General features: G+C 41.7%; 1 protein-coding gene across 3 annotated transcripts in view; it reads right to left on the reverse strand.

Annotated features, from left to right (window-relative positions):
* Positions 1 to 22,882, reverse strand: part of LOC122550271 (polyadenylate-binding protein-interacting protein 2-like) — a 135,435-nt gene that overhangs the window by 18,232 nt on the left and 94,321 nt on the right. For 2 of the 3 annotated variants that reach the window (XM_043691041.2, XM_043691096.2), the window contains exons 2-3: positions 10,968 to 11,021; positions 10,407 to 10,559 (exon numbers count right to left, since the gene is read on the reverse strand). In XM_043691041.2, the coding sequence (XP_043546976.1) occupies positions 10,407 to 10,559; positions 10,968 to 10,970 (156 nt within the window). In that variant the 5' untranslated portion in view covers positions 10,971 to 11,021. The remainder of the gene's footprint in view (positions 1 to 10,406; positions 10,560 to 10,967; positions 11,022 to 22,882) is intronic. The other variant, XM_043691158.2, reaches the window with a different exon arrangement.

Raw genomic sequence — 22,882 nt, forward strand, 5'->3', positions numbered from 1 at the left:
AGGTTCTCTCGATGTAAGCAGTTTAGTGTGAAAGTTCCAAATCGTAAGTGTTTGGCTTTTACCCTAAAGGAGTTATTTGAAACTAAGAAAGTCTAAACATGGTTGAATGATGGTTTCAGGAAGAGGCTGTCCCATTTTTAAGATAATGAATTAAAGTCATGATTAAACTTAACCCTATGGATGTGAAATTGAATTAAATTCACTCTGATGTGTATACTGAAAAGGAGAGTTATTGGGATTAATGAGATTGTATTTTATATATTATTTTATTTTAATGATATCCTTAAATTTGTAGTTTGGTTTATAAATAGTTTGGTTTATTCCAATTTTTTTTAATGTAATAAACTTCTGTTTTATTGTTAAACCCAATCTGCAACATTGTGTGTTAGGGCTTCAGCAAAAGATCACCTCATTAAAACCAAACAACAAAATATGACCAATCAAGCTCAAGTTCAGCCTGGGATCTAACTTGTCCAGTAATAACCTCAGCTGGAGTCAAAACAACCCAAATGCATCCAGGCTGTCTTGTCAGCTAAGCTGCTCCATCCCAGGCAGCATTCTGAGGTGTTTCCTCTGCAACCTCTCCAGTGCAATCATATCCTTCTATAATGTGGTAACCAGAACTGTACATAGTACTCCAGCTGTAGCCTAAGCTCCAACATAACCTCCCTGCTCTTATAATCTAAATGATGAGAATGATAATGGCAAGTGTCTTATGTGCCTTTTTCATTTTTCTTTTTAACCTGCCCTGCTGTCTACAGGGATCTGTGAACAAGGAACCCAATACCCCGCTGTTCTTTGAGCTTCGTGGTGTCCTGCTATTCATTGAGTACTTCCTTGTCTTGCTACTTCTTCCAAAGTGTGTCACTTCACACTTATCAGGGTGAAATTATATCTGCCACTGATGTTTCTCATGCTATGCAGAGAGATTAACACTTTGTAAGGCATCTCATTTCATGTGACAATAATAAATCAATCTTTTTGAATAATTAGCTTTGTTAATGTCAACTTATTGAAAAAAAACTATCATATTGGTCCCATTGGTACATCGCCCATCCAGTTCTTGATACAATTCCAGTCTTGGTTCAAACATGGACAAAAGACTGAATACCAGATGTAAGGGGTGAATAACTGCCCTTGATATCACGTCAACATTTGTCACAAAACATCTCGGAAGTGGGATGGGTTTTACCATTGATGAGAAATGGTAATAAACTACCCTTATACATACTGTGGCTACAAGGGCAGGTCAGAGGTTAGAAATCTTGCAGCATTTAACACACCACTTGACTTGCCAAAGCCGGTCTTTGGGCACAAGTCAGGAGATGAAATTCTCCCATTTGCCTGGATACGTGCAGCTAACAACATTCAAGAAACTTGAGACCATCCAGGACAAAGCAGCTGTCTTGACTGACACCACATCCACAAACATTTGCTTTCTCCTCCACAGATGCACCACTAGTTGCATCAGTGTATATCTACTCACCAGGGTCCTTAAACAGCACCTTTCAATCCTGCAGTCAGGACTAGCAAGAAGAATAAGGGCAGCAGATGTATGGGAACACCACAGACAATAATTTAATTAAATGGATGGCATCCTCATGATATTTTGGCTATAATAATAGCTTTCTATAGATGTTTGGCTCAAGTCAATATAAGAGCACAATATTATTAAATGACAAGATGTGGAGGTGCCGATGTTTGATTGGGGTGGAAAAAGTCAAAAATCACATAACACCAGGTTATAGTCCCAACAAGTTTATTTGAAATCACAAGCTTTCAGAGCATTGCTTCTTCATCAGGTGCAGTGAGAGAGGGCATACTGAGGTTGGCATCATATAATTTTTGACGCCATTAGCAGAACCAAATGGTTGTTATCTAAAATCAAACATCTAAAAAAGCTGATTACTTCTTAAATCCAATTGTTTCAAAGAATTTGGGATTTTACCTGTATCACCTCATCTGGGGGCTCACTTCATGCGTTGATAACATTATGCAAAGAACTTTCACATATATTTTTCTGTTTTGAAATTAAGTTCCCTGGTCCTAATCTTTAGCTCACGTAAACTAATATCCTGGATCTGTCTTTTCCATTCCTTCTGTATGATCATTTCCTTGGCATTTCCTTTCCAAGCTCAGGGTCCAGGTTTCTCTAGACTTTTCCTCAACTCAGAATTTTTACACTTGGCATCGGTATTGCATCTCTTGCCTACATTAACTCTGGGTTTTGAATGGCTTCTTTATTTCTTGGCAGTCAAGAATGGACACAGGACTCAAGGGAAGTCTGAGCACAAGACTGAATAGTTTTATGAAGACCTCAAGACAAATTATGCTATATTATACATACATTTAACTTACAATTAGCCAAGGTGCTTTCGTTCATGTATCTCAAGATTTCTAACCCTCATTTGATTTCGTAGTTTGCTTTTGGTTTAAACTAAAATTTAGAATGGCTTTGGAGAAAACTTAAAGCTGAATAAACAGCAAAAAGTTAAAATTAAAATTCAAAGGTAGGGAAGATGGAATACATCATGCAGGAAGGTTTAAAGGAGGCATACACATTTTAATGTAAAAACCTAACAATTTAATATCATTCCTAACGTTCAAGTAGTTTTAGAGAGTATGAGCTGAACTCAGACGGGTCAGATCAGAGACAGTGTCCTTGTATTTACTAGCAGAGTGAGTCAAAAGAGGGATTTATACAAAAAATGGCCTGTTAGTCTGGAGACAAGGATACCAACCAAAAAAGCATCAATACGGCCAATATTTCATGTCGAAAAGACTCTGAGGTAAGATAACATTTTTTTAAAGAAAAAAAAGGAACATCTGCCATTTTAAATTCATTCAAGAGATGTGGGTGTCACTGGCTGGGTTGAGCACTAATTACCCATTCTAATTGTCCTCAAAAAGGTGGTAGTGAGCTCCCTTCTTTAACTGCTCAAGTTCATGTGATGAAGGTACACCAACAATACTGTTATGGAGGAAGTTCCATGATGTTGACACAGACACTGAAGGAATGGTAATATATTTCCAAGTCAGGATGGTGAGTAGCATGGAGGGCAACTTACAGCTGGTAGTGTACCTATGTATTTGCTGCCCTTCTTCCTCTAGATAGTGATGGTTATGGTCTTGGGTTTGCAAGGTATTGCCAAAGGAGTCTTGCTGAGTAATTACACCATCCCATGGTTGAGGCAAGTAAATTTTTGTGGATGAGGTAACATTCCAGCAGTTTGCTTTGCCCTAGAGGGTGCTGTAACAGAACTGAGTGTCCAGTTCAACTTGTTCACAGGATGTCTTGGCTCGCATTTACTGCAGATTCAAAATTTGCCCTTGAGAAAGAAGTGAGCAACCATTTTTTGACTGGGGTGTGTGTATGCATGTGCAGGGGGAGAGGGGGGTGTTCCATAGAGATACTTAAGAGTTTTGTTACAAAAGGACTCCCAAAAGTGTGACCTAGTGACAATGAAGGAACAGAGACATATTTCCAAGTTAGGATGGCAAGTGGCTTAGATGGGAACTTGCAGGAACTTCCCATGCATCTGCTGCACTGGTAGTTGCCACATGATCAGAAGATGCTATCAAAGGAGTTTGGTGAGTAATCTCACAATAGCTTACAGATGATACACATTGCCCCGTGACAAATGGTAGAGGAAGTGAATATTTGAGGACGTGGTGCCAATCAGCAGGTTGCATTGTCCTGGATGGTGTTAGGTTCTTGACTGTTGCTGGAACAGCACTTGCCCAGGCAAGTAAAGAATATTCTATCAAATTCCAGATTCATGCCTTGTAGATGGTAGGGAGGCTTTGGGAAGTCAGGTGGTGAGTTACTAACTGTAGGATCTGGTCATCCTAACCTAATCTTGTTGCCACAGTATTTATATGGTAGACAAGCAGGAGGCTGGAAGAATACTGCAAGCCAGGCAGCAAGAACTGGAGAAATCGATGTTTTGGGTGCAACCCTCCTTCAGGACTGGGAATGGGTGTGGCAGGAACTGCAGATAAAGAGGGTGGTGGGGGCAGGGTGGTGAACTGGCGATAGGTGAAGACATGTCGAGGGTACAACCTGCTTGGTCAATGGAAGGAATGAAAATTGTAGGCTGGGAGAAGTGGAAGGGAGGAAAAGGGGCTGGGAAGAGAGGTTATTTGAAATTGGAGAACTCAATGTTGAGTCCTCTGGGCTGTAGGCTGCCCAGGTGGAGGATGAAGTGTTATAGAGTCATAGAGCTGTACAGCACGGAAGCAGACCCTTCGGTCCAACTCGTCCATGCCAACCAGATATCCTAACCCAATCTGATCCCACTTGCCAGCACCTAGCCCATTTCTGTCCAAATTCTTCATATTCATATACCGATCCAGATGCCTTTTAAATGTTGCAATTTTACCAGCCTCCAACACTGCCTCTGGGAGTTCATTCCATACATACACCACCTTCTGCGTGAAAAAGTTGCTCCTTAGGTCCTTTTGATATCTTTCCCATCTCACCATAAATCTATGCACTCTAGTTGTGGATATCACCACCCCAGGGAAAAGACTTTGTCTATTTATCCTATCCATGCCCTCCATGATCTTATAAACCTCTATAAGGCCACCTCTCAGCCTCTGACGCTCCAGGAAAAACAGCCCCAGCCTATTCAAACTCTCTTAATAGCTCAAATCCTCCAACCCTGGCAACATCCTTGTAAATCTTTTCTGAACTCTTTCAAGTTTCACAACACCCTTCCGAGACGAAGGAGACCAGAATTGCATGCAATATTCCAAATGTCACCTAACCAATGTCCTGCACAGCCGCAACATGACCTCCCAACCCCTATACTCAATGCTCTGACCAATAAAGGAAAGCATATCAAACACCTGCTTCACTATCCTATCTACCTGCACCTCTACTTTCAAGAAGCTGTGAACCTGCACTCCAAGGTCTCTTTGTTCAACAACACTCCCAAGGACCTTACCATTAAGTATAGAAGTCCTGCTAAGATTTGCTTTCCCAAAATGCAGCACCTCGCATTTATCTGAATTAAACTCCATCTGCAACTCCTCAACCCACCAGCCCATCTGATCAAGATCCCGTCGTAATCTGAGGTAACCTTCTTCACTGTCCACTACACTTCCAATTTTGAGGCCATCTGCAAACTTACTAACTATACCTCCTATAATGTTGTTCCTCCAATTTGTGGTTTGGTTCGTTGTGGCAATGAAGGAGGCCAAGGATGGTCATGTCGGAAAGGGAGTGGGAAGAGGAATCAAAATTGGCGGTGACTGGAGGTCCATATGGGGCCCGGCTAAGATACTCAGCAAACTGTTCCCCAAGTTTATGATTGGTCTCCTCTATGGGGAGAAGACCACATCGGGAGCTCCTGATGCAGAAAACTAGGTTGGAAGAGAGGCAGGTAAACCATAGTTTCACCTGGAAGGACTGTTTGGGGCCCTGGGTGGAGTGGAAGGGGGTGGTGTATCGGCAGGATTTACATTTTTTCTGGTTGCAGGGGAAGATACCTGGGGGTTGGTGGGGAGAGTGGTGCAAACAAAGGGACTGTCGAAGGAAATGGTCCATGCACAAGATAGAGAGGGGTGGAGAGGGGAAGTTTTTCTTGTTGGTGGGGTCCAGTTGGAGTTAGTGGAAGTGCGTAAGGATGATGCGCTGGCTGGGGTGGTGTGGTAGGTGAGGACAAGAGGGACTCTGTTTTTATTGTGTTTGGGGGGTGTGGTTTACAGCAATGGAACGGGGAATGTAGCTGGTGTGGTGGAGGGCTGTCTAGATGACAGAGGGGAGAAAAGCATGTTGTTCAAAATAGGTGGACTTCTGAGAAGCTTTGGAGTGGAATGTCTCCTTGTCCGAGCAGATGCGGTGGAGGCAGACGAATTGGGAAAAGGGGATGGAGTTCTTGCAGGGTACAAGGTGGGAGGTTGTGTAGTCCAGGTAGTTGAGAGTGTCTGTGGGTTTGCAGTAAACGTCCATCTGGAGAATGTCGCCGGAGATGGAAATGGAGAGGTCAAGAAAGGGGAGGGAGGTGTCCAAGATGGACCAAGTGAATTTGAGGGCGTGGCGGAATTTGTGGGCAAAGTTGATGAACTATTCCAGTTTAGCCTGGGTGCACGATGGCTACGCCAGTGTAGTCATCAATGTAACAATAGAACAGTTGGGGCACAGTGCCTGAAGAGTATCTATGTCCCCTGTTCGACATAGCCGACCAAGAGGCAGATGTAGCTGGAACTCATCCGGTTGCCCATGGCAACCCCCTGGATTTGGAGGAAATTGGAGGAGTTAAAGGAAACATTATTAAGGGTGAGGACCAGTTTGGCAAGGTGAAGGAGGGTACTGCTGGAGGGGGACTGGATAGGTCTGTTGGAGGGAAAGAAGCTGAGGGCATGGACGTGTATAAGGTCTGCACATCCATAGTGAAGATAAAGCACTGAGGGCCAGGAAACCGGCAGTTACTGAAGAGATGGAAGGCATGATTGGGAAGTGCCTGAACCAAGAGGGAGAGGCTGGAGTTGGGTTAGGACGAGTTGGGTTCGGTTAGGACGAGTTGGGTTCAGTGGGGCAGAAGCGTGCTGAGGTGATGGGTCGGCAGGGGTAGTTGGGCTTGTGGATCTTGGGGAGCAGGAAGAACTGGGCAGTGTGAGGCCAAGGGACTATGTGTCAGAGGCAGTGGAGGGGAGATCACCGGAGGCAATTAGAGCATGGAAAGTGCAAGTGATTTTGGCCTGATGGGTCGTGGGCAACAGGGAGGTAGGAAGTAGTGTTGGAGAGTTAGCATTTGGCCTCTGACATCGAGGTTCGTCCTCCAAACTACCACCGCCCCACCTTTGTCAGCGGGTTTGATGGTGAACCGGAGGTTGGTGAGGAGAGAATGGAGTGCTGCATGTTCAGAGATGGTGAGGCTGGAATAGGTGAGGGGATGGAGAAATTGAGGCAGCTGATGTCACGATGGAAGTCAGCAATAAAGAGGTCTAGGGCGGGTCCAAGGCCAGCAGGGGTTGACCAAGTGGAGGAGGAAGGTTGCAGGCGGGAGAAGGGGTCCTCAGAGGGAGGGTTTATATTCATTTATATGGCTAGTACAGTTCAATATCTTGGGTGGGGGGGATGGTGTTCTGTAATTCAACATAAAGGATCAATGATTAGATGCTTTATTGTTGGAGTGTATCATTGCCGAGCTCTTTAGTAGTATGAATGAACTTGCCACTTCTCTGCCAAACCTGGACATTGCCCAAGCATTGCTGTCTTCGGACATGGACTGCCTCAGTATCTGAGGAAAGTAAACAGTCCCAATTCTGAGCTTATGATTGAATTAACGGCACTAATAAAGCTGGTAAAGATGTCTGAGCTTGGAGACTACATGGAGGAACCAGAAGACTGGAGGATTGCAAATGTTGTGCCCTTGTTCAAGAAGGGCAGTAGAGATGACCCAGGTAATTATAGACCAGTGAGCCTTACTTCCATTGTAGGAAAGGTTTTGGAAAGGATTATAAGAGATAAGATTTATAATCGTCTAGCAAGCAACAATTTGATTTCAGATAGTCAACATGGTTTCGTCAAGGGCAGATTATGTCTCACAAACCTCATTGAGTTTTTTGAGAAGGTGACCAAGCATGTAGATGAGGGTAGAGCAGTTGACATGGTATACATGGACTTCAGTAAAGCCTTTGATAAGGTTCCACATGGTAGGCAGTTGGAGAAAATGCAGAGACATGGAATTGAGGGTGATTTAGCAGTTTAGATTAGAAACTGGCTTTCTGAAAAAGGCGGCGAGTGGTGATTGATAGAAAATATTCAGCCTGGAGTCCAGTTACTAGTGGTGTGCCACAAGGATCTGTTTTGGGACGACTGCTGTTTGTCATTTTTATAAATGACTTAGACGCAGGCATAGGTGGATGGATGAGTAAATTTGCAGATGACACTAAAGTCGGTGGAGTAGTGGACAGTTTGGAAGAATGTACAGGCTGCAGGGGGACTTGGATAAACTGCAGAATTGGGCCAAGTGGTGGCAAACGGAGCTCAATGCAGTTAAATGAGAGGCGTTGCACTTTGGGAAGAATAAAAGGAAGGCAGAGTACTGGGTCAATGGAAAGATTCTTGGCAGCGTGGTTGTGCAGAGGGATCTTGGAGTACATAGATCCCTGAAAGTTGCCACCTGGGTTGATAGTGCTGTTAAGAAGGCATATGGTGTGTGAGGTTTCATTCGTAAAGGAATTAAGTTCCGGAGCCGCAATATTATACTGCAACTATACAAAACACTAGTGCGGCCACACTTGGAATAAAGTGTACAGTTCTGGTCGCCATATTTTGGGAAGGATGTGGAAGCATTGGAAAAGATGCAGAGGAGATTTACCAGAATGTTGCCTGGTCTGGAGAAAAGGTCTTATGAGAGGAAAGGCTGAGAGACTTGGGTCTGTTTTCATTGGAAAGAAGGCAGCCAAGAGGGGATTTGATAGAGACATACAAGATGATCAGAGGATTAGATAGGGTAGACAGTGAAAGTCTTTTTCCTAGGATGATGACGTCAGCTTGTACGAGGGGGCATACCTACAAATTGAGGGGTGATAGATTTAAGACAGATGTCAGAGGCAGGTTCTTTACGCAGAGAGTGGTAAGGGTGTGGATTGCCCTACCTGCCAATGTAGTCAACTTAGCCACATTAGGGAGATTTAAACAATCCTTGGATAAGCACATGGATGATGATGGGATAGTGTAGGGGGAACAAGCTGAGAATAGTTCAACATCGGTGCAACATCGAGGGCCGAAGGGCCTGTTCTGCGCTGTATTTTTCTATGTTCTAACCCTGCAGCCATGCCGTAGGAATGAGATGACTGAGCATAATAAAGTCATTAAGCTCAACTCTTCCTTAATCTCAACTGAAACACTAAGATTTTCTCTCCCAATTCATATTAATTCAAGTTTAAGTAGGCGTCCTTGACAGCACTCCTCGGTCAAATGTGACCTTGACATTAAGGAAAATCAGATTCATTCTTGATGAAGGGCTCTTGCTCAAAATGTCAATTTTCCTGCTCCTTGGATGCTGCCTGACCTGCTGTGCTTTTCCAGTACCACACTCTCGACTCTAATCTTTAGCATCTGCAGTCCTCATTTTCTCCCATTAAGGACAATCACTCAGACCTCAACAATGAAGTGCAACTGCTCATGACTATGCTTGAACCAAGGTTGTCATGAGGACAGGAGCCTTGGTTAAATCCAAACTGAGCATCAGTGAGCAAGTGAAAACCCAAAGAACTACAGATGCTGGAAGTCAGAAACAAAATTACAAACTGCTGGAAAAGCTCAGCACGTTTAGCAGAATCTGTGGAGAGAAATCAAAGTTAATGTCTTGGGTCAGCTGACTCTTTTCAGAACTAATCAGTGAGCAAGTTATTGCTCACCAAGTATTGGACCTTGAAGAATTGGACTCTTGACAACCTTTGTCAACAGTTGATGAAATAAATTGTAAACTTCTTTCAAACAGCTGGCAGAGACAAATAGACTAAATAGCCTTTTCTGTGCTGCAGATATTTTTAAGCAACTTCTTCAGACATGTTACGGCATATCTTTGGACCAGGGTGACTTGAAACCGGTCTTCTGGCCCATTGGTAAGGGTATTATCAATACACCAAATAATCATGCGGTACAATTTGACAAATCACCGCAATAAGTTTCCTCGGTTGGTTGATCGTACAATATTTAAACCAGATATTATAGAGTCTTTCGTATAGTCGTCTTTCATTCCTGAGATTTTGGTGGTATGAATCTTGCTATCTTCATCCTCACTTACAAAGGCTTCCTCAAACCCCTTTTATACCCAAGACTTTTACTGCATTTTTATTTCATTTTTCTTTGTTGCTAAGCACCTTTCAAATAAGTATACTCTAAATTGTTGATTATGAGTCTTTGTTAACAGGAATCAACAACAGTAAAGAATATCTGTGTAGTTCATGGGGGAAAAAAAACACAACTAGGAATGCTTTTTTAAGCACAAAGATTTTTGTAAGTTCTGTACTTGTAATTTCCCAGATTGTTTGAGCTTGGTCATTATGGAAAGGTTTTTTTTCAAATTCTTAACCATCATGTGGCAACTCAGTATTAGGTCTTCACTTTTAGCCTTTGTCACAAATTTACTTTCTCAAACTCTTCCTTTCCTCAGACAAGCTGCAACATTTTAAAACTCAGGAGTGGTTTTCATAAAATTATTGCTTTCTAATTATTTTCTATTCCCCAATTCCATTCAGTCTTGAAATAAACTGAAGTGCCTTCATCTTCTGCATAACCTTTTCATAACATTAAGCTGGGGCAACAGAATGTAAAAGAGGAAAATATTATTAGAATAGCTTCTGCTTTCAAAAGGGATCCACCTCACATGACATGGCATTCCTCCGATTGACATAAAACTGTTATTCAATTGAAAGTGCACTCTTACCTGTCTGTTATATTCTTCTTCATGCTCCATCCACATGTATTCAGCAAAAGGGTTGGGCTCACTTTCAGTGTGTCCGTTGGATACTATAATCTCCTGTGCCCCAGAGCCTGGTGTGTTTGTCATATTAGGCGCCTTCATGTCCAGAGAATCTGTCTGAAATGGAGAACACAGGAAATTTGGACTGATCAAAGACAGGTAACATCTGTTTCATAAACAACCTAAATCCATTACATATACTGCATACTATGAAAATAGTGAGCTTACATAACAAGAAAGAGTCAAGAGAAACCAAGACATTCAGCACCAAGTGCCATTTGATTGATTGAGACCCCAAACAGGGTAGCAAGAAAGAAATATAAATCATCAAATTAGAACATTAGGACGCTAAAACTATTTTAGAAGTTTGTTGTTCAAGTTGACCTGTACTCATGCTACCCTACCAAAGACAAAAATTTCTAAAACGGTGTGTTGCAATACCTTGTGATCTGATCCCATACTTCCCAGCAACATAAGGTGCAGGGACAGTTGTGATTTGGATCACAACCCTTCTGACAAACTCACCATTTTCCTCAGTTGTTGAAATGATCAGAAGAGAAAGTTGTTCCAGGATAGTCACTAGAGGTAAAGAAACAAACGTAAGGGCTGGGCCATTGAAAAGATGACAGATACAAACACTACCATGAGAACAAAATCAAGGTGCCATACCAAGCAGCAGACCAAGGTATAATATAGCTTCTTTATAAATGTAAGTTTTTAATTACTGACCTATCCAGATTTACCAAGTGGAGGGTAAAAAGGAAAATGACCTTGCAGACTGCAGTTCTTTTGAAATTTCTTTACTTTTATATACTTCACTCCTCCCGTAACTGTTATCTACTCCTATCCCATCCCAACACATACTGAATTTATGTGGTACAACAATGTATTCAGCAATCAAATCACAGGATAAATCAGGGTCAAAACAGAATAGTGAAATTATAGTTTGTGGCTACAATTCTTGACTGGCTTCAAAAATCTTAATTGTGCTATCAACCCACCACTTAACATCTGTTTTCAACAGGCCACTAGATTTGGCACCTGAGATGTGTATAATCAGGAGGAAGTGGATCTAGGAGTCCTCTATTTGTAGTCCACACCCATTGAAATCTCACAGCACCAGGTCAAACATGGGTGAAGAAATTGCCTGCGATCACCATCCACACACTATAGCACCCATAAATAAAGTTGCCAATGTTCAATATATTGTGTTTGGCTTCCAACAATGCCACACACTACAAGACCAATCTCATTGGCAACCTCTGGAATAGGGCCATAGTCATCTACTCAGTGTGCAAGCTTGTGCACATCAAAACTATTCTACATAACAATGGCTACCCTCATGAAAACTCTCAAAAACGCCATTGCCCACCACTTCTGGTCCTGAAAGGTATCCAAGTTCAACTTAGACTATCTTGGAAAAGAAATGTGTGTCAAAAAAATTGACAAAAAGGTAATGCTAGCTATCTCTCACTGCTTTATTTATTACATTTTTTGAGAAGCTAACAAGCTGGTACACAAAGGGAAACTAGTAGATTTAATATTTGGATTTCCAAATGCATTCAATAGGGAACTGCAGATAACGCTATTTAATAAGAGCAAGGGTAGCATATTATAGCATAGATAGAGGATAAGCTTACTAATAGGAGACAGAGTTGGGACAAAGGGGGTATTTTCAGGATGATAACCTGTATATAGTGGAGTGCCACAGGGATCAGTGCTGCAGCCACAATCATTTACAATTTATATGAATGTCTTGAGGGAGGAAAGCTTAATAATAGCAAGTTTGCAGATGACATAAAATAGATTGTAAGGAAAGTAGTGAGGATGACATTGAGTCTACAGAGATATAGACAGGTTAAATAAATGAGCAAAAGTTTAGTAGATGGAACATTATGTGGCAAAATGTGAGATCATTCATTTTGGCAAGAATAGAAGAGCTGAATATTATTCAAATGGGCAAAGACTGCAAAATCTGCAACAAAGGGACTTGGAGGCCCTTGCACATGAATCACAAAAAGCTAGAGTCCAAGTTCAACAAGTCATAGGGAAAGCAAATGGAATCTTTGCATTTAGTTCAAAGGATATTGTGTTTAAAAAAAATGGCTTGCTAAAACTATACAAGTCAAAGAACAACTGAAATACTTTGAACAGTTTTGGTGCCCTTATCTGAGGCTGTTTTCCCTGGAGTATCAGAGGCTGAGGGGTAATCTCACAAAGATTTATAAAATCACAAGGGGCATAGGTGGGGTAAATAGATAAGGTATTTTAATAAGGTTTGGGGAAGTCCAAAACTTGAGGGCATAGGTTTAAGGTGAGAGGGGAAAGATTGAAAAGGGACCTAAGGGGCAATGTTTTCACAAAGAGGGTGGTGCATGTATGGATGAGCTGCCAGAGGAAGTGGTGGAGGCTGGTACAATTACAACATTTAAAAGACATATGGATGGGTATATGAATAGGAAGGGTTTAGAGGGATATGGGTCAAGTGCTGGCAAATAGGGTTAGATTAGGATATCTGGTCAGCATGGACAAGTTGGACAGAAGGGTCTGTTTGCAGCTCTATGACTATGAAATATACACTGGCATTGGACAGCATACAGGGGTGGTTACTGGGTCAATCCTGGAAGGAATTTTTGTTCTGAGGAGAGGCGGAGTAGGTTTGGTTTGTACTCTTAATGAAGGGCTTATGACCAAAATGTCGATTCTCCTACTTTTCGGATGCTGCCTGACCTGCTGTCTTTCTAGCACCACACTCTCGACTCTGATCTCCAGCATCTGCAGTTTTCATTTTCTCCTCTGTTTGTACTCATTGGAATTTAGAAGAATAACAGGCAACTTTATTGAAACACACAAGATTTTAAGAGGGCTTGACATAGTAAATGCAGAGAGAATGTTTCTTCTTATGGGACAGAGTAGGACGACATGGCATAATCTGAGAGCAAATGGGTGCTCATTTAAGAGTGAAGAGGAGGAATTTCGTTTTGCAGAGTGTAGGCAGTCTGTGGATTGCTTTACCATAACAGGCCATCAAGGAAGGGTCATTCAGTATAATTAAGACTGTGATAGATTTTTAACAGTAAAAGAAATCAAAGATTATGTAGAAAAGGCAGAAAAGTGGATTTGAAGATCATCAGATTAGCCATGGTGTCATTGAATGGTGGTGTGGATTCAATAGATTGAATGGTCGATACTTCAGTCATTTGTGGTATGCTTTCATATTGTAATAAACTCAGGTGGTTTTCTCCACTAACAGAATACTGCCATAAAGTCAAATTTGTTTTGTTTACCATTCAAATGAATAATGTGATATGTGCGTTTCAGTACTGGTGTAATGGCAGCTTTGTAGATTGTGACCCCAAGGAAAGGCAGACCATCAGCAATACGAACATTTTCAGCAGGCTGATTGTGCTCAATTCACTGATATTTGCAAGCCTCAGGATAGTACGCTCATCATTATATGTGTCCCTGCTACTAAAAGTCATTTATTAAATAATCTGGATTATGCTAAGTACTGCATAGGAAGCCAATTTAAGATATTAGTTGGGTTCATTTGCACATGCTGCATACATTAATAAACAATGCCCTATTTTCAATAGTCATAGTCATAGAGATGTACAACATGGAAACAGACCCTTTAGTCCAATTTGTCCATGCCGACCAGATATCCCAATCCAATATAGTCTCACCTGCCAGCACCCGGCCCATATCCCTCCAAATCCTTCCTATTCATATACCCATCCCGATGCCTTTTAAATTTGTACATATATTGTACCTTTTTGCCAGAAAAAAAGGATTGTAGTGACTGCCAATCTTTGTTATGCTTCCACAACGACAACCTGACCAAAGTCTTCCTGCCCATCCTGAGAAGTAAGGTTGACTAATTATTGTCATTCCTGAAGAAGGGCTCATGCCTGAAACGTCAATTCTCCTTGGATGCTGCCTGACCTGCTGTGCTTTTCCAGCAACACATTTTCAGCTCTGATCTCCAGCATCTGCAGTCCTCACTTTCTCCCCTAATTATTGTCATCCCCATGCTAACAAGGCCCAACAAGTCAGCACCCTTATCACAAGCTGCATAAATTAGTGCCCCTTTTTTCAGGTCTTCTTCTTGACTCCTACTTACTCCTGATGTGCAAAAAGAAAACCTTCCTTTCAGCAATGTTTGAGTTTTGTAGTACCAAGGCATAAGTTACAATCATGATAGAATACTCCATTTACACTCAAGTTTAACACTAACCAGCACAAGGCAGCCTATTTGATAAACATCCCATCCATTCACATGCTCCAACACATGGTGGTAATTGACAACCTTTTAAAGATATGGCCCCAACTCGCCAAGATTCCTTCCATATTACCATCCAAGCCCGCTACCTTTGCCACACTGAAAAACAAATACAAGTGGTGGTTATCATGTATCCACTGTATGTTCCCCTCTAAATGACACACCATTCTGACTTGGAACCGTATGACTGTTCCTTCACTGTTGCCAAGTTAAAATACTGGGATTCACCCAAACCATGCTTAGGGTGCTTCTAAACTGCAAAAAGTCTAGTTGTTCAAAATTTTGACCTACCACCAGCTTCATGGACAGCTTTGGACTAGCATCATTTACATCTGATGAAGATTTTAAAAAAATGTTTCACCATAGGATGATGTGGTGGGTCAAGACAGACACAGACTAGTGCAGTGGTAATGTCCATATGTCTGAGCCAGGAGGTCTACACATTCAAGTCTCATCTGCCCCAGATGTCATGGTGTGTCTGAACTGGTTGATTAAAATATCTAAATCATTTGAAGCAGAATTGATATATTTGCTTATAATATTTGGCATCGCCTGAAGCAAATAGTTGAATTAGTCAATGTTGATAGTTTGTGAAAACCAAAACAAGGGCTCATATCAACAAAAAACCAAAATACTGTAGATGCTGGAAATTGGAAACAAACAAGAAAATGCTTAAGCAACTCAGATCTGACAGCATCTGTGCAGAAAGAAACTGAGTTAACATTTTGAGCCTAGTATAAGATTTTTTAAAAAAAACAAAACTGTTCCAAAGAGGAGTCATACTGGACTCAGTCACAGAGTCATACAGCAGAGAACAGATCCTTTGGTTCAACTTGTCCACACCAATCACGTTTCATCAACGGTCTTTCGTGCCCATTAGTTCACACTGCTTACGTAAAAAGCTCAATTTTAGAAAGATACGCAAAGCACTTAAACCACATCCTCACTTGACCTTCATCCACTAATGAAGTCACCTACAGACAGTCATCAACTGTCCTTTTTTATGACAGCCTTGTGCTGTTTAAAAAAGAAGTGATAAGCTCCTGTCAAGTTCCAGGAGTGGATGCTATCCCAGCTGAGGTCTAGAAAAATAAATGTCTGGACAAAAGGTTCACTGAACACTTTGGTTACATGACAGCAAGGAACGATTATGCAAGAATATAAAAATGCCTCAATTTTCCACCTATTAAAACAGAAAGGAAGATACCAGTCTTGCAATAACCATAGATAATACTCACTCACCAACAATGTCAACAAACCCTTGACCACTAACTTTCCAACAGCTTAATACTTTCATTAGCAAGATGGAGAGTCAGGGGGACCTGATTGAGGTCTACAAAATCATGAGGGGTGTAGACAGGGTGGATAGCAAGAAGCTTTTTCTCCAGAGTGGGTCCTCAATTACTAGGGGTTGTGAGTTCAACGTGAGAGGAGAAAAGTTTAAGGGAGATATGCATGGAAAGTTCTTTACGCAGAAGGTGGTGGGTGCTTGGAAAGCGTTGCCAGTGGAGGTAATAGAGGCGGGCATGATACCATCATTTTAAGATCTATCTAGATGGATCCATGAATGGGCAGAGAGCAGAGTGATACAGGTCCTTAGAAAATAGGTGAAAGGTTTAGTTATAGACTCAGGATTGGTGCAGGCTTGGAGGGCAGAAGGGCCTGTTCCGGTGCTGTAATTTTCTTTGTTCCTTTCTTTATTATGACCGGGATTAGCTGCCCGAGAGTTGGTGGAGCTTCAGAAAAGTTTGTGGAATGCATCCCCATCCATCTCCAATCACCGTCCAACCCCATCTGCGTTCCCGCTACCCCCACGGGGCAGCCCGGCTCAGTGGTTAGCACTGCTGCCTCACAGCACCAAGGTCCCAGGTTCGATTCCAGCCTTGGGCGACTGCCTGTGTGGAGATTGCACATTCTCCCTGTGGGTTTCCTCCGGGTACTCTGGTTTCCTCCCACATTCCAAAAGATGGCAGGCCAGATGAATTGGCCATGCTAAATTGTCCATACTTGTTAGGTGCATTAGTCAGAGCAGGGTGGGTTACTCTTTGAACAGTTGATGTGAATTCATTGGGCCGAAAGGCCTGTTTGCACACTGTAGGGAATCTGATCTAATCTAAAAAAATCCAACAGGAAGACTGCTGCTACTGCCTTTGTGGGGTAAGTCTCCAAATAGTGCGCGCACAACTTTTTGACAGGTTCCACCTCTGCTCAGTACAGGACTGTGTTGGAGAGATTATCTGGGGAAGCAGGGTTGAGAGTTCACCCGTGTAGAACTCCAGGGAAAGCGTCGGGGGAGAGAGAAGGAGTGTGGGAGGTAAGTCATTTGGAGATTGTGCCTGGACTGTCCAAGACTTCTCGGCAGCATTTCAGTGGATCGGGTTCATTTTTAATTATTGTATCTGTAAACAAAAGATGCGATCAGGGTTGAAACAGCTCTTTGACATAATGTTTCTATTGGTACCTTGAGATCCCCTTCGGACAATCCAATATTCGGATAATCGAGGTTCCTCTGTATATCCTTAACCTCATTTACTAGTTCACGTTATTAAGCTATCTTCATGCCCTCATAAACTGAATTAAGTTTAGCATACTAGTGATTGACCCATATTTCTCTTCCTCAAATTAAAAAGTCAACCACATATGGTCACTGCTACAAAGGAGTGCCTTCACTAAGAGGTAAGAAATTAATCATATCTTACTGCACATAACCAATTATAATAATATACTCCTTTCTGGTTGTCCTGGAGTCCATCGTGAAGAATGAAATCGTGAAGTACTTGGAAGCGCATGGTAAAACAGGGCTGAGCACACCTTCATCAAGGGAAAGTCATGCTTGACATATCTGTCAAAATTCCTTGACAAGGTAATGAGAAAGTTAGACAAAGATGATCCAGTGTCTGTGGTTGATTAGATTTCCAGAAGGCATTTTGACAACTTATTTAGCAGCATACTGCGCGGGGCCTTAAGAGCCCATAATGTACTGACATGGATAGAGGGCTAACTGACTGGCAGAAGGCAGAGAGTGGGGATAAAGGGGTCTTTTTCGGGATGGCAGCCAGAGACTGGTGGGGTTCCAAAGGGGTCAGTGCAGGGACCAGAATTATTCAAGTTATACATTAATACTCGAAATGAAGGAACTGAGGGCATTGTTGCTGAGCTTGCAGATGACACAAAGACAAGTGGAAGGACAGGTAGTTTTGAGGAAGTGAGGAAGCAGAAAGACTTGGACAGGCTAGAAGAGTAGGAAAAGAAGTGGAAGATGGAATAAAATGTGGGTAAGCGTGAGGTTTTGCACTTTGGTAGTGTTACGAAGCTGGACAGAATAATGGGGAATTGAAAAGCAAAGTGTGATCCTTTTAAGAAGGAAAGAGCTCTTTCAGCTTACAGTTCAGCAGAGAATGGAACCTGAGAGCAGCTGTGGAAGACAAACTGTTCTAAAATGGAAACATGTAATATTTGGTTTTGTAAATGGATGTGAGGTTTGCTGTTGTTTTGATAAGTTGAATTTGACCAATTAATTTAAACCAAATACTCAGCCATTCAAAGCCAATTGAATGTAAAAACGAATGGTGGTTACAGCCTGAAACCAATCATTCTGTAAGAATTTGATACATCACCAGGAATATGTAAAACCGTGATTTTTGAAAATCGGGAGAGAGCAAACTGCCCATCTAACATGAAAAGCTCTTAAAGAACTATCTAAGAAGGCACCATCTATTTAAAAAGGTACCAAGGTATTTTACAGCTTAAATAAATACACACAGTAAAAAGAAAGACAACGACCCGGGAGAAGATAGCAGATTTGGGAAGAGGAAGGAAGGCTGAAGGAAGAAGAGAAGAATACCTGTGTGGACTTTAAGAGATTAAGTGCGAATTTACTGTTATTATTAATTGTGTTATTGGAACAGCATATTAATAGAAGTGTGGTCAGTTAGGGGAAAGTGTGTTCCGGTTGTTAATAGTTTTGTTAGTGATCATGGTTGGAAGTAAAGAAATAAATGGTTACTTTTTATTTATACTGTGGAAATCAGGGATCTTCTTTCATTCATACATTTTTAATAGATTACAAAACAAGGCAATCTTCTCTGGGTGTTTTAATTTAATTAACAGAGGGGTACGACCTCCACATCGTAACAGGTAGGAAGACTAGAGGTGTGGACCATTTTCTAAATGTGAATAGGCTGCGGAAATCTGAAACATAAAGGGATTGGGAGTTCTCATTCAGGATTCTCTTCGGGTTAATATGTAGGTTCAGTTAGCAATTAAAAAGGCAAGTGCAATGCTGGCATTTATTTTGAGGGGGCTGGTATAGAAGATAGGCATTCACTGGTAAGGCTGTACAGAGGAATTTCGACTATCCGAACATCAATTATCCGAAAATCGAATTATCTGAACAAGACCTGAAGGTCTCGCGAAACCGTGACAACAAAGTGGTGTTACCGACAACGATCGGAACTTTTGTTAACAGTACAGGGTAAATGAGGGTTACCTGCTTTGAAGATGATGTGCAAATATTGCATCAAAGAGGTGTTAATGACACTGGCGCCACAATCTCAGTCAGTAAATTGGAGCAGTGTTAAAATAGTTTTAACTGACAACAGTGCAGCGATTGCGTCTTTAGTTGAACTGAGGAATACGTGCACTGAAGATAATACGCAAGCATTGCAGCAAAGAGGTGTTAATGATACTGGTGCAACAATCTTAGTCAATTGTTGCAGTGTTGAAAGAATTTTAACAACAAAAATGACTGACATGCTGAATGATTAAAATGCATGACAAAAATCAGTGGTGTCTTCATTCCCTCTATGACTTTTTTCCGAGTTCATATCTGGTCTAACTGATCGAGTTTGTAGTACATACTTACCATGTCTGTGAAGAGAAAGCAGACTGCAGTGACAATTGAACAGAAAAGCGAGATTTTATAGCATCTGGATCGTGGTGAAAAGGAATCAAAGATTGTACAGAAGTACAACACTGGAATAGTGTCAGTGTCCGACATCAGGAAAGCAAGACCCGCAATTGAGAAATTCATCAGCCAAAGTGACACTGCAAATCTTTGCAAGCTGAATTTTTGTGGTTTTCACAGCAGCGTGAAAAGGGAATTGCTACATCTGGCCCGATGATACGAGAAAAAGTTGCCAGTTTCCATGAATGACTCCACCCGGTGTGTCTGATCACAGCGTATCATTGGGCTGGTTACAGCGCTTCAAACATTATCACAGCATTAGGTAGCTCAGCGTTCTTGGAGAGCAGAAGTCAGTGGATGACAGCACCATGGAAGGCTACAGACAGAAACTGCAATCCATAATTCGTGAAGGAAAGTATGAACCTGAGCAATTGTACAATGCTGATGAAGTGGATTGTTGTGGCGTACACTGCCAGATAAAACACTTGCGTCCACTGCAGAAAAGCAGATTTTGGGACATAAGTGCAGAAGGATCGCATCACGATTTTCCCTTGTGTCAACGCCACCGGCCCTCAAATTACCAGTTGCCTGAATTGAGTGATATGCAACAGCGGCTGGATATTTCCTTCAGAAATAATAACCGACTGCTACCTCAACGAATTTTATTTACTCTTCAGGTACTCAAAAAGTGATTTGATTTGTAAAATATCATGAATTTTTAAGCAATATCCAGTATTTGTACACATTTTAGCAATTGAATGAAATAAAAACTCTGTAAACATGCTTTTTAACGCAATTATGTGCAGTGCGGCTTCCTTTGTTTAAGGTCAAATGAATTATCTGAATGAAAACCTGCTTGCCCATCGACTTCAGATAAACGAGGTTCCTCTGTATAAGACTGCATTCGGAACACTGAACAGTTTTGGGGCCAATATCTAAGGAAGGACATGCTGGCCTTGGAAATGTCTAGAGGAAGTTTACAACAATCAGCCCCGTGCTTTAAAAAAAAGGCTGGCGGCACGCCAGGTACAGAACTCACCAACCCCATTTGGGATACATCCTAGATCACTGAGTGGGAAAGGAACTAATTGCAAAGGCACTGGCAGAAATTTTCCAGGGCTGTCTGAACACAACACTAGTCTCAGGTGACTAGAGGATTGTGAATGTGACACTGTTGTATAAGAAAGGGGCAGTGGATAATCCATGAAACTACAGAACTGTCAGCTTAATGTCAATAAAGAGAAAACTGATGGAGACCATAATGCAGGATAAGGTAAATATATATTTAGAGAAAAACAAGCTAATACTTAACAGTCAACATGGCTTTGTTAAGGGAAAGTCATGTCTGACAAATTTGATCGGACAAATTTGATAACTTTGAGGGGAGCACAAGTGCAGAGAGACCTCAGGATTCATGTTTACAATTCTAGGAAGGTGTCCAGGCAAGGTGAAATAATTGAGGAGAAAGTGAGGTCTGCAGATGCTGGAGATCAGAGCTGAAAATGTGTTGCTGAAAATGTGTTGCTGGAAAAGCGCAGCAGGTCAGGCAGCATCCAGGGAACAGGAGAATCGACGTTTCGGGCATAAGCCCTTCTTCAAGGTGAAATAATTGTCAAGATGGCTTATAAATAGAGGCACTGAGTACAAAAGCAAGGAAGTAATTTAACCCCTTGCAACTCACTGGTCCGACTGCATTTGGAGTATTGTGCTTGGTTTGGCGCACCTTACTTAAGGAAGGATGTTAAAGCCCTGGAAAGAGTGCAAAGTACACTTACTAGAATGAGTGATTTTAAATACAAGGAAAGATGAGATAAATTGGGCTTATTCTCCTTGGAGCAGAGAAGATTAAGATGTGATTTATTGAGGCGTTCAAAATTACAAACCATTTTGACAGGGTAAAGAAGGGTATTCTGTTTCCACAAGTTAATATGTCAGTAACTAGGGGTCACAATTTCAAGACTGTCAGCAAAACAGCCAGGAGTGAGATGAGAAGCTTCTTACAATCTTAGGATTTGGAATGTTTTCCCTGGGGGAGTGGTGGAGACAGTTTCCATAGGTGGTTTCAAAAGAGAGCTGGATATATATTTAAAAGTGATAGAGATAGGATAAGAGAATGGGACTAGCTATGTAACACTTCTAGGAGTCGACACAGACACAATGCGTCAAATGGCCTCCTTCTGTACTGCAAATTCTATGATAGACTTGTCATACGAAGTGCAGTTGATGACTCTGGGACTGGACTGAGTTTAGAAGAATGGTGGGGGGGGGGGGGAATCTCATAGAAACGTACAGAATACGGAGTGGCCTGGAGAGAGTGGACGTGGAGAAGTTGTTTCCACTCACAAGACAGACTAAGATCCAAGAGTATAGCCTTTGAGTGAAGGCACAACTCTTTCAAACTGAAATGAGGAGGAATTTCTTGAGCTACAGGGTAGTGAATTTGTGGAACTCATTGCCACAAAAGGCTGTGGAGGGAAGTCATTAAGCATATTTAAGACAGAGATAGATTGATTCTTGGTTAGTAAGGGAATCAAAAGTTAAAGAGAGAAGGCAGGAAAATGGAGTTGAGAAAAATACCCGCCATGATCGAATGGTACAGCAGACTTGATGGGCCAACTGACCCAATTCTGCTCCTATATCTTATGGTTTCTGGAACATGCTGCTCGAAGAAACTGTTACAAAAATGGTCGATGAGAACTCATTCGCCACGTTACCTGTGCCAATTTGATTCATCCAATTATCATCACACCTTTTCTTACAAGCTCCCATTATTTCCTCATGCCTGTACCATACTGCTGCCTGTAAACCACTCCGACAGTTAACTTCATACACTCACCATTTCTCATTACATCAACTCTCTTGCCTTTTCAAAAACCTTGAGCAAGTTAAATGTGACTTTTCCTCAAGAAATGCAGGCTAGTCTTCCTTAAATAATCATTTATCCATGTGACAACTTTTTTCCCAAATCACTGTTTTCAGAAGTCTCCCCACCACCGTACTTGAACCACTGCCCAGTGTTTGTCTTGACTTCACATTATTTTCTGAATGCTCTAGCACCACCTAAGTTTAAGGAAGACTGAAAATTGAGGCCGATGCCTCTGGAATTGCTACATCCTCTGGTATTCTGGGATGCATCTCATTCAGCCCGGATTAGAAATAACTAATATTATCTCCTTTTTCCATCTTAAATCCTTCTTGTATTTGAATTATTGTCTCTTGTACATAGCCCACAACATCTCCTTTGGAAAAGAC

Source organism: Chiloscyllium plagiosum, unplaced genomic scaffold (genome assembly GCF_037043375.1).
Source record: "Chiloscyllium plagiosum isolate Xiang-an unplaced genomic scaffold, Cpla_swu_hap1 HiC_scaffold_1, whole genome shotgun sequence".
Classification (NCBI taxonomy): domain Eukaryota; kingdom Metazoa; phylum Chordata; class Chondrichthyes; order Orectolobiformes; family Hemiscylliidae; genus Chiloscyllium; species Chiloscyllium plagiosum.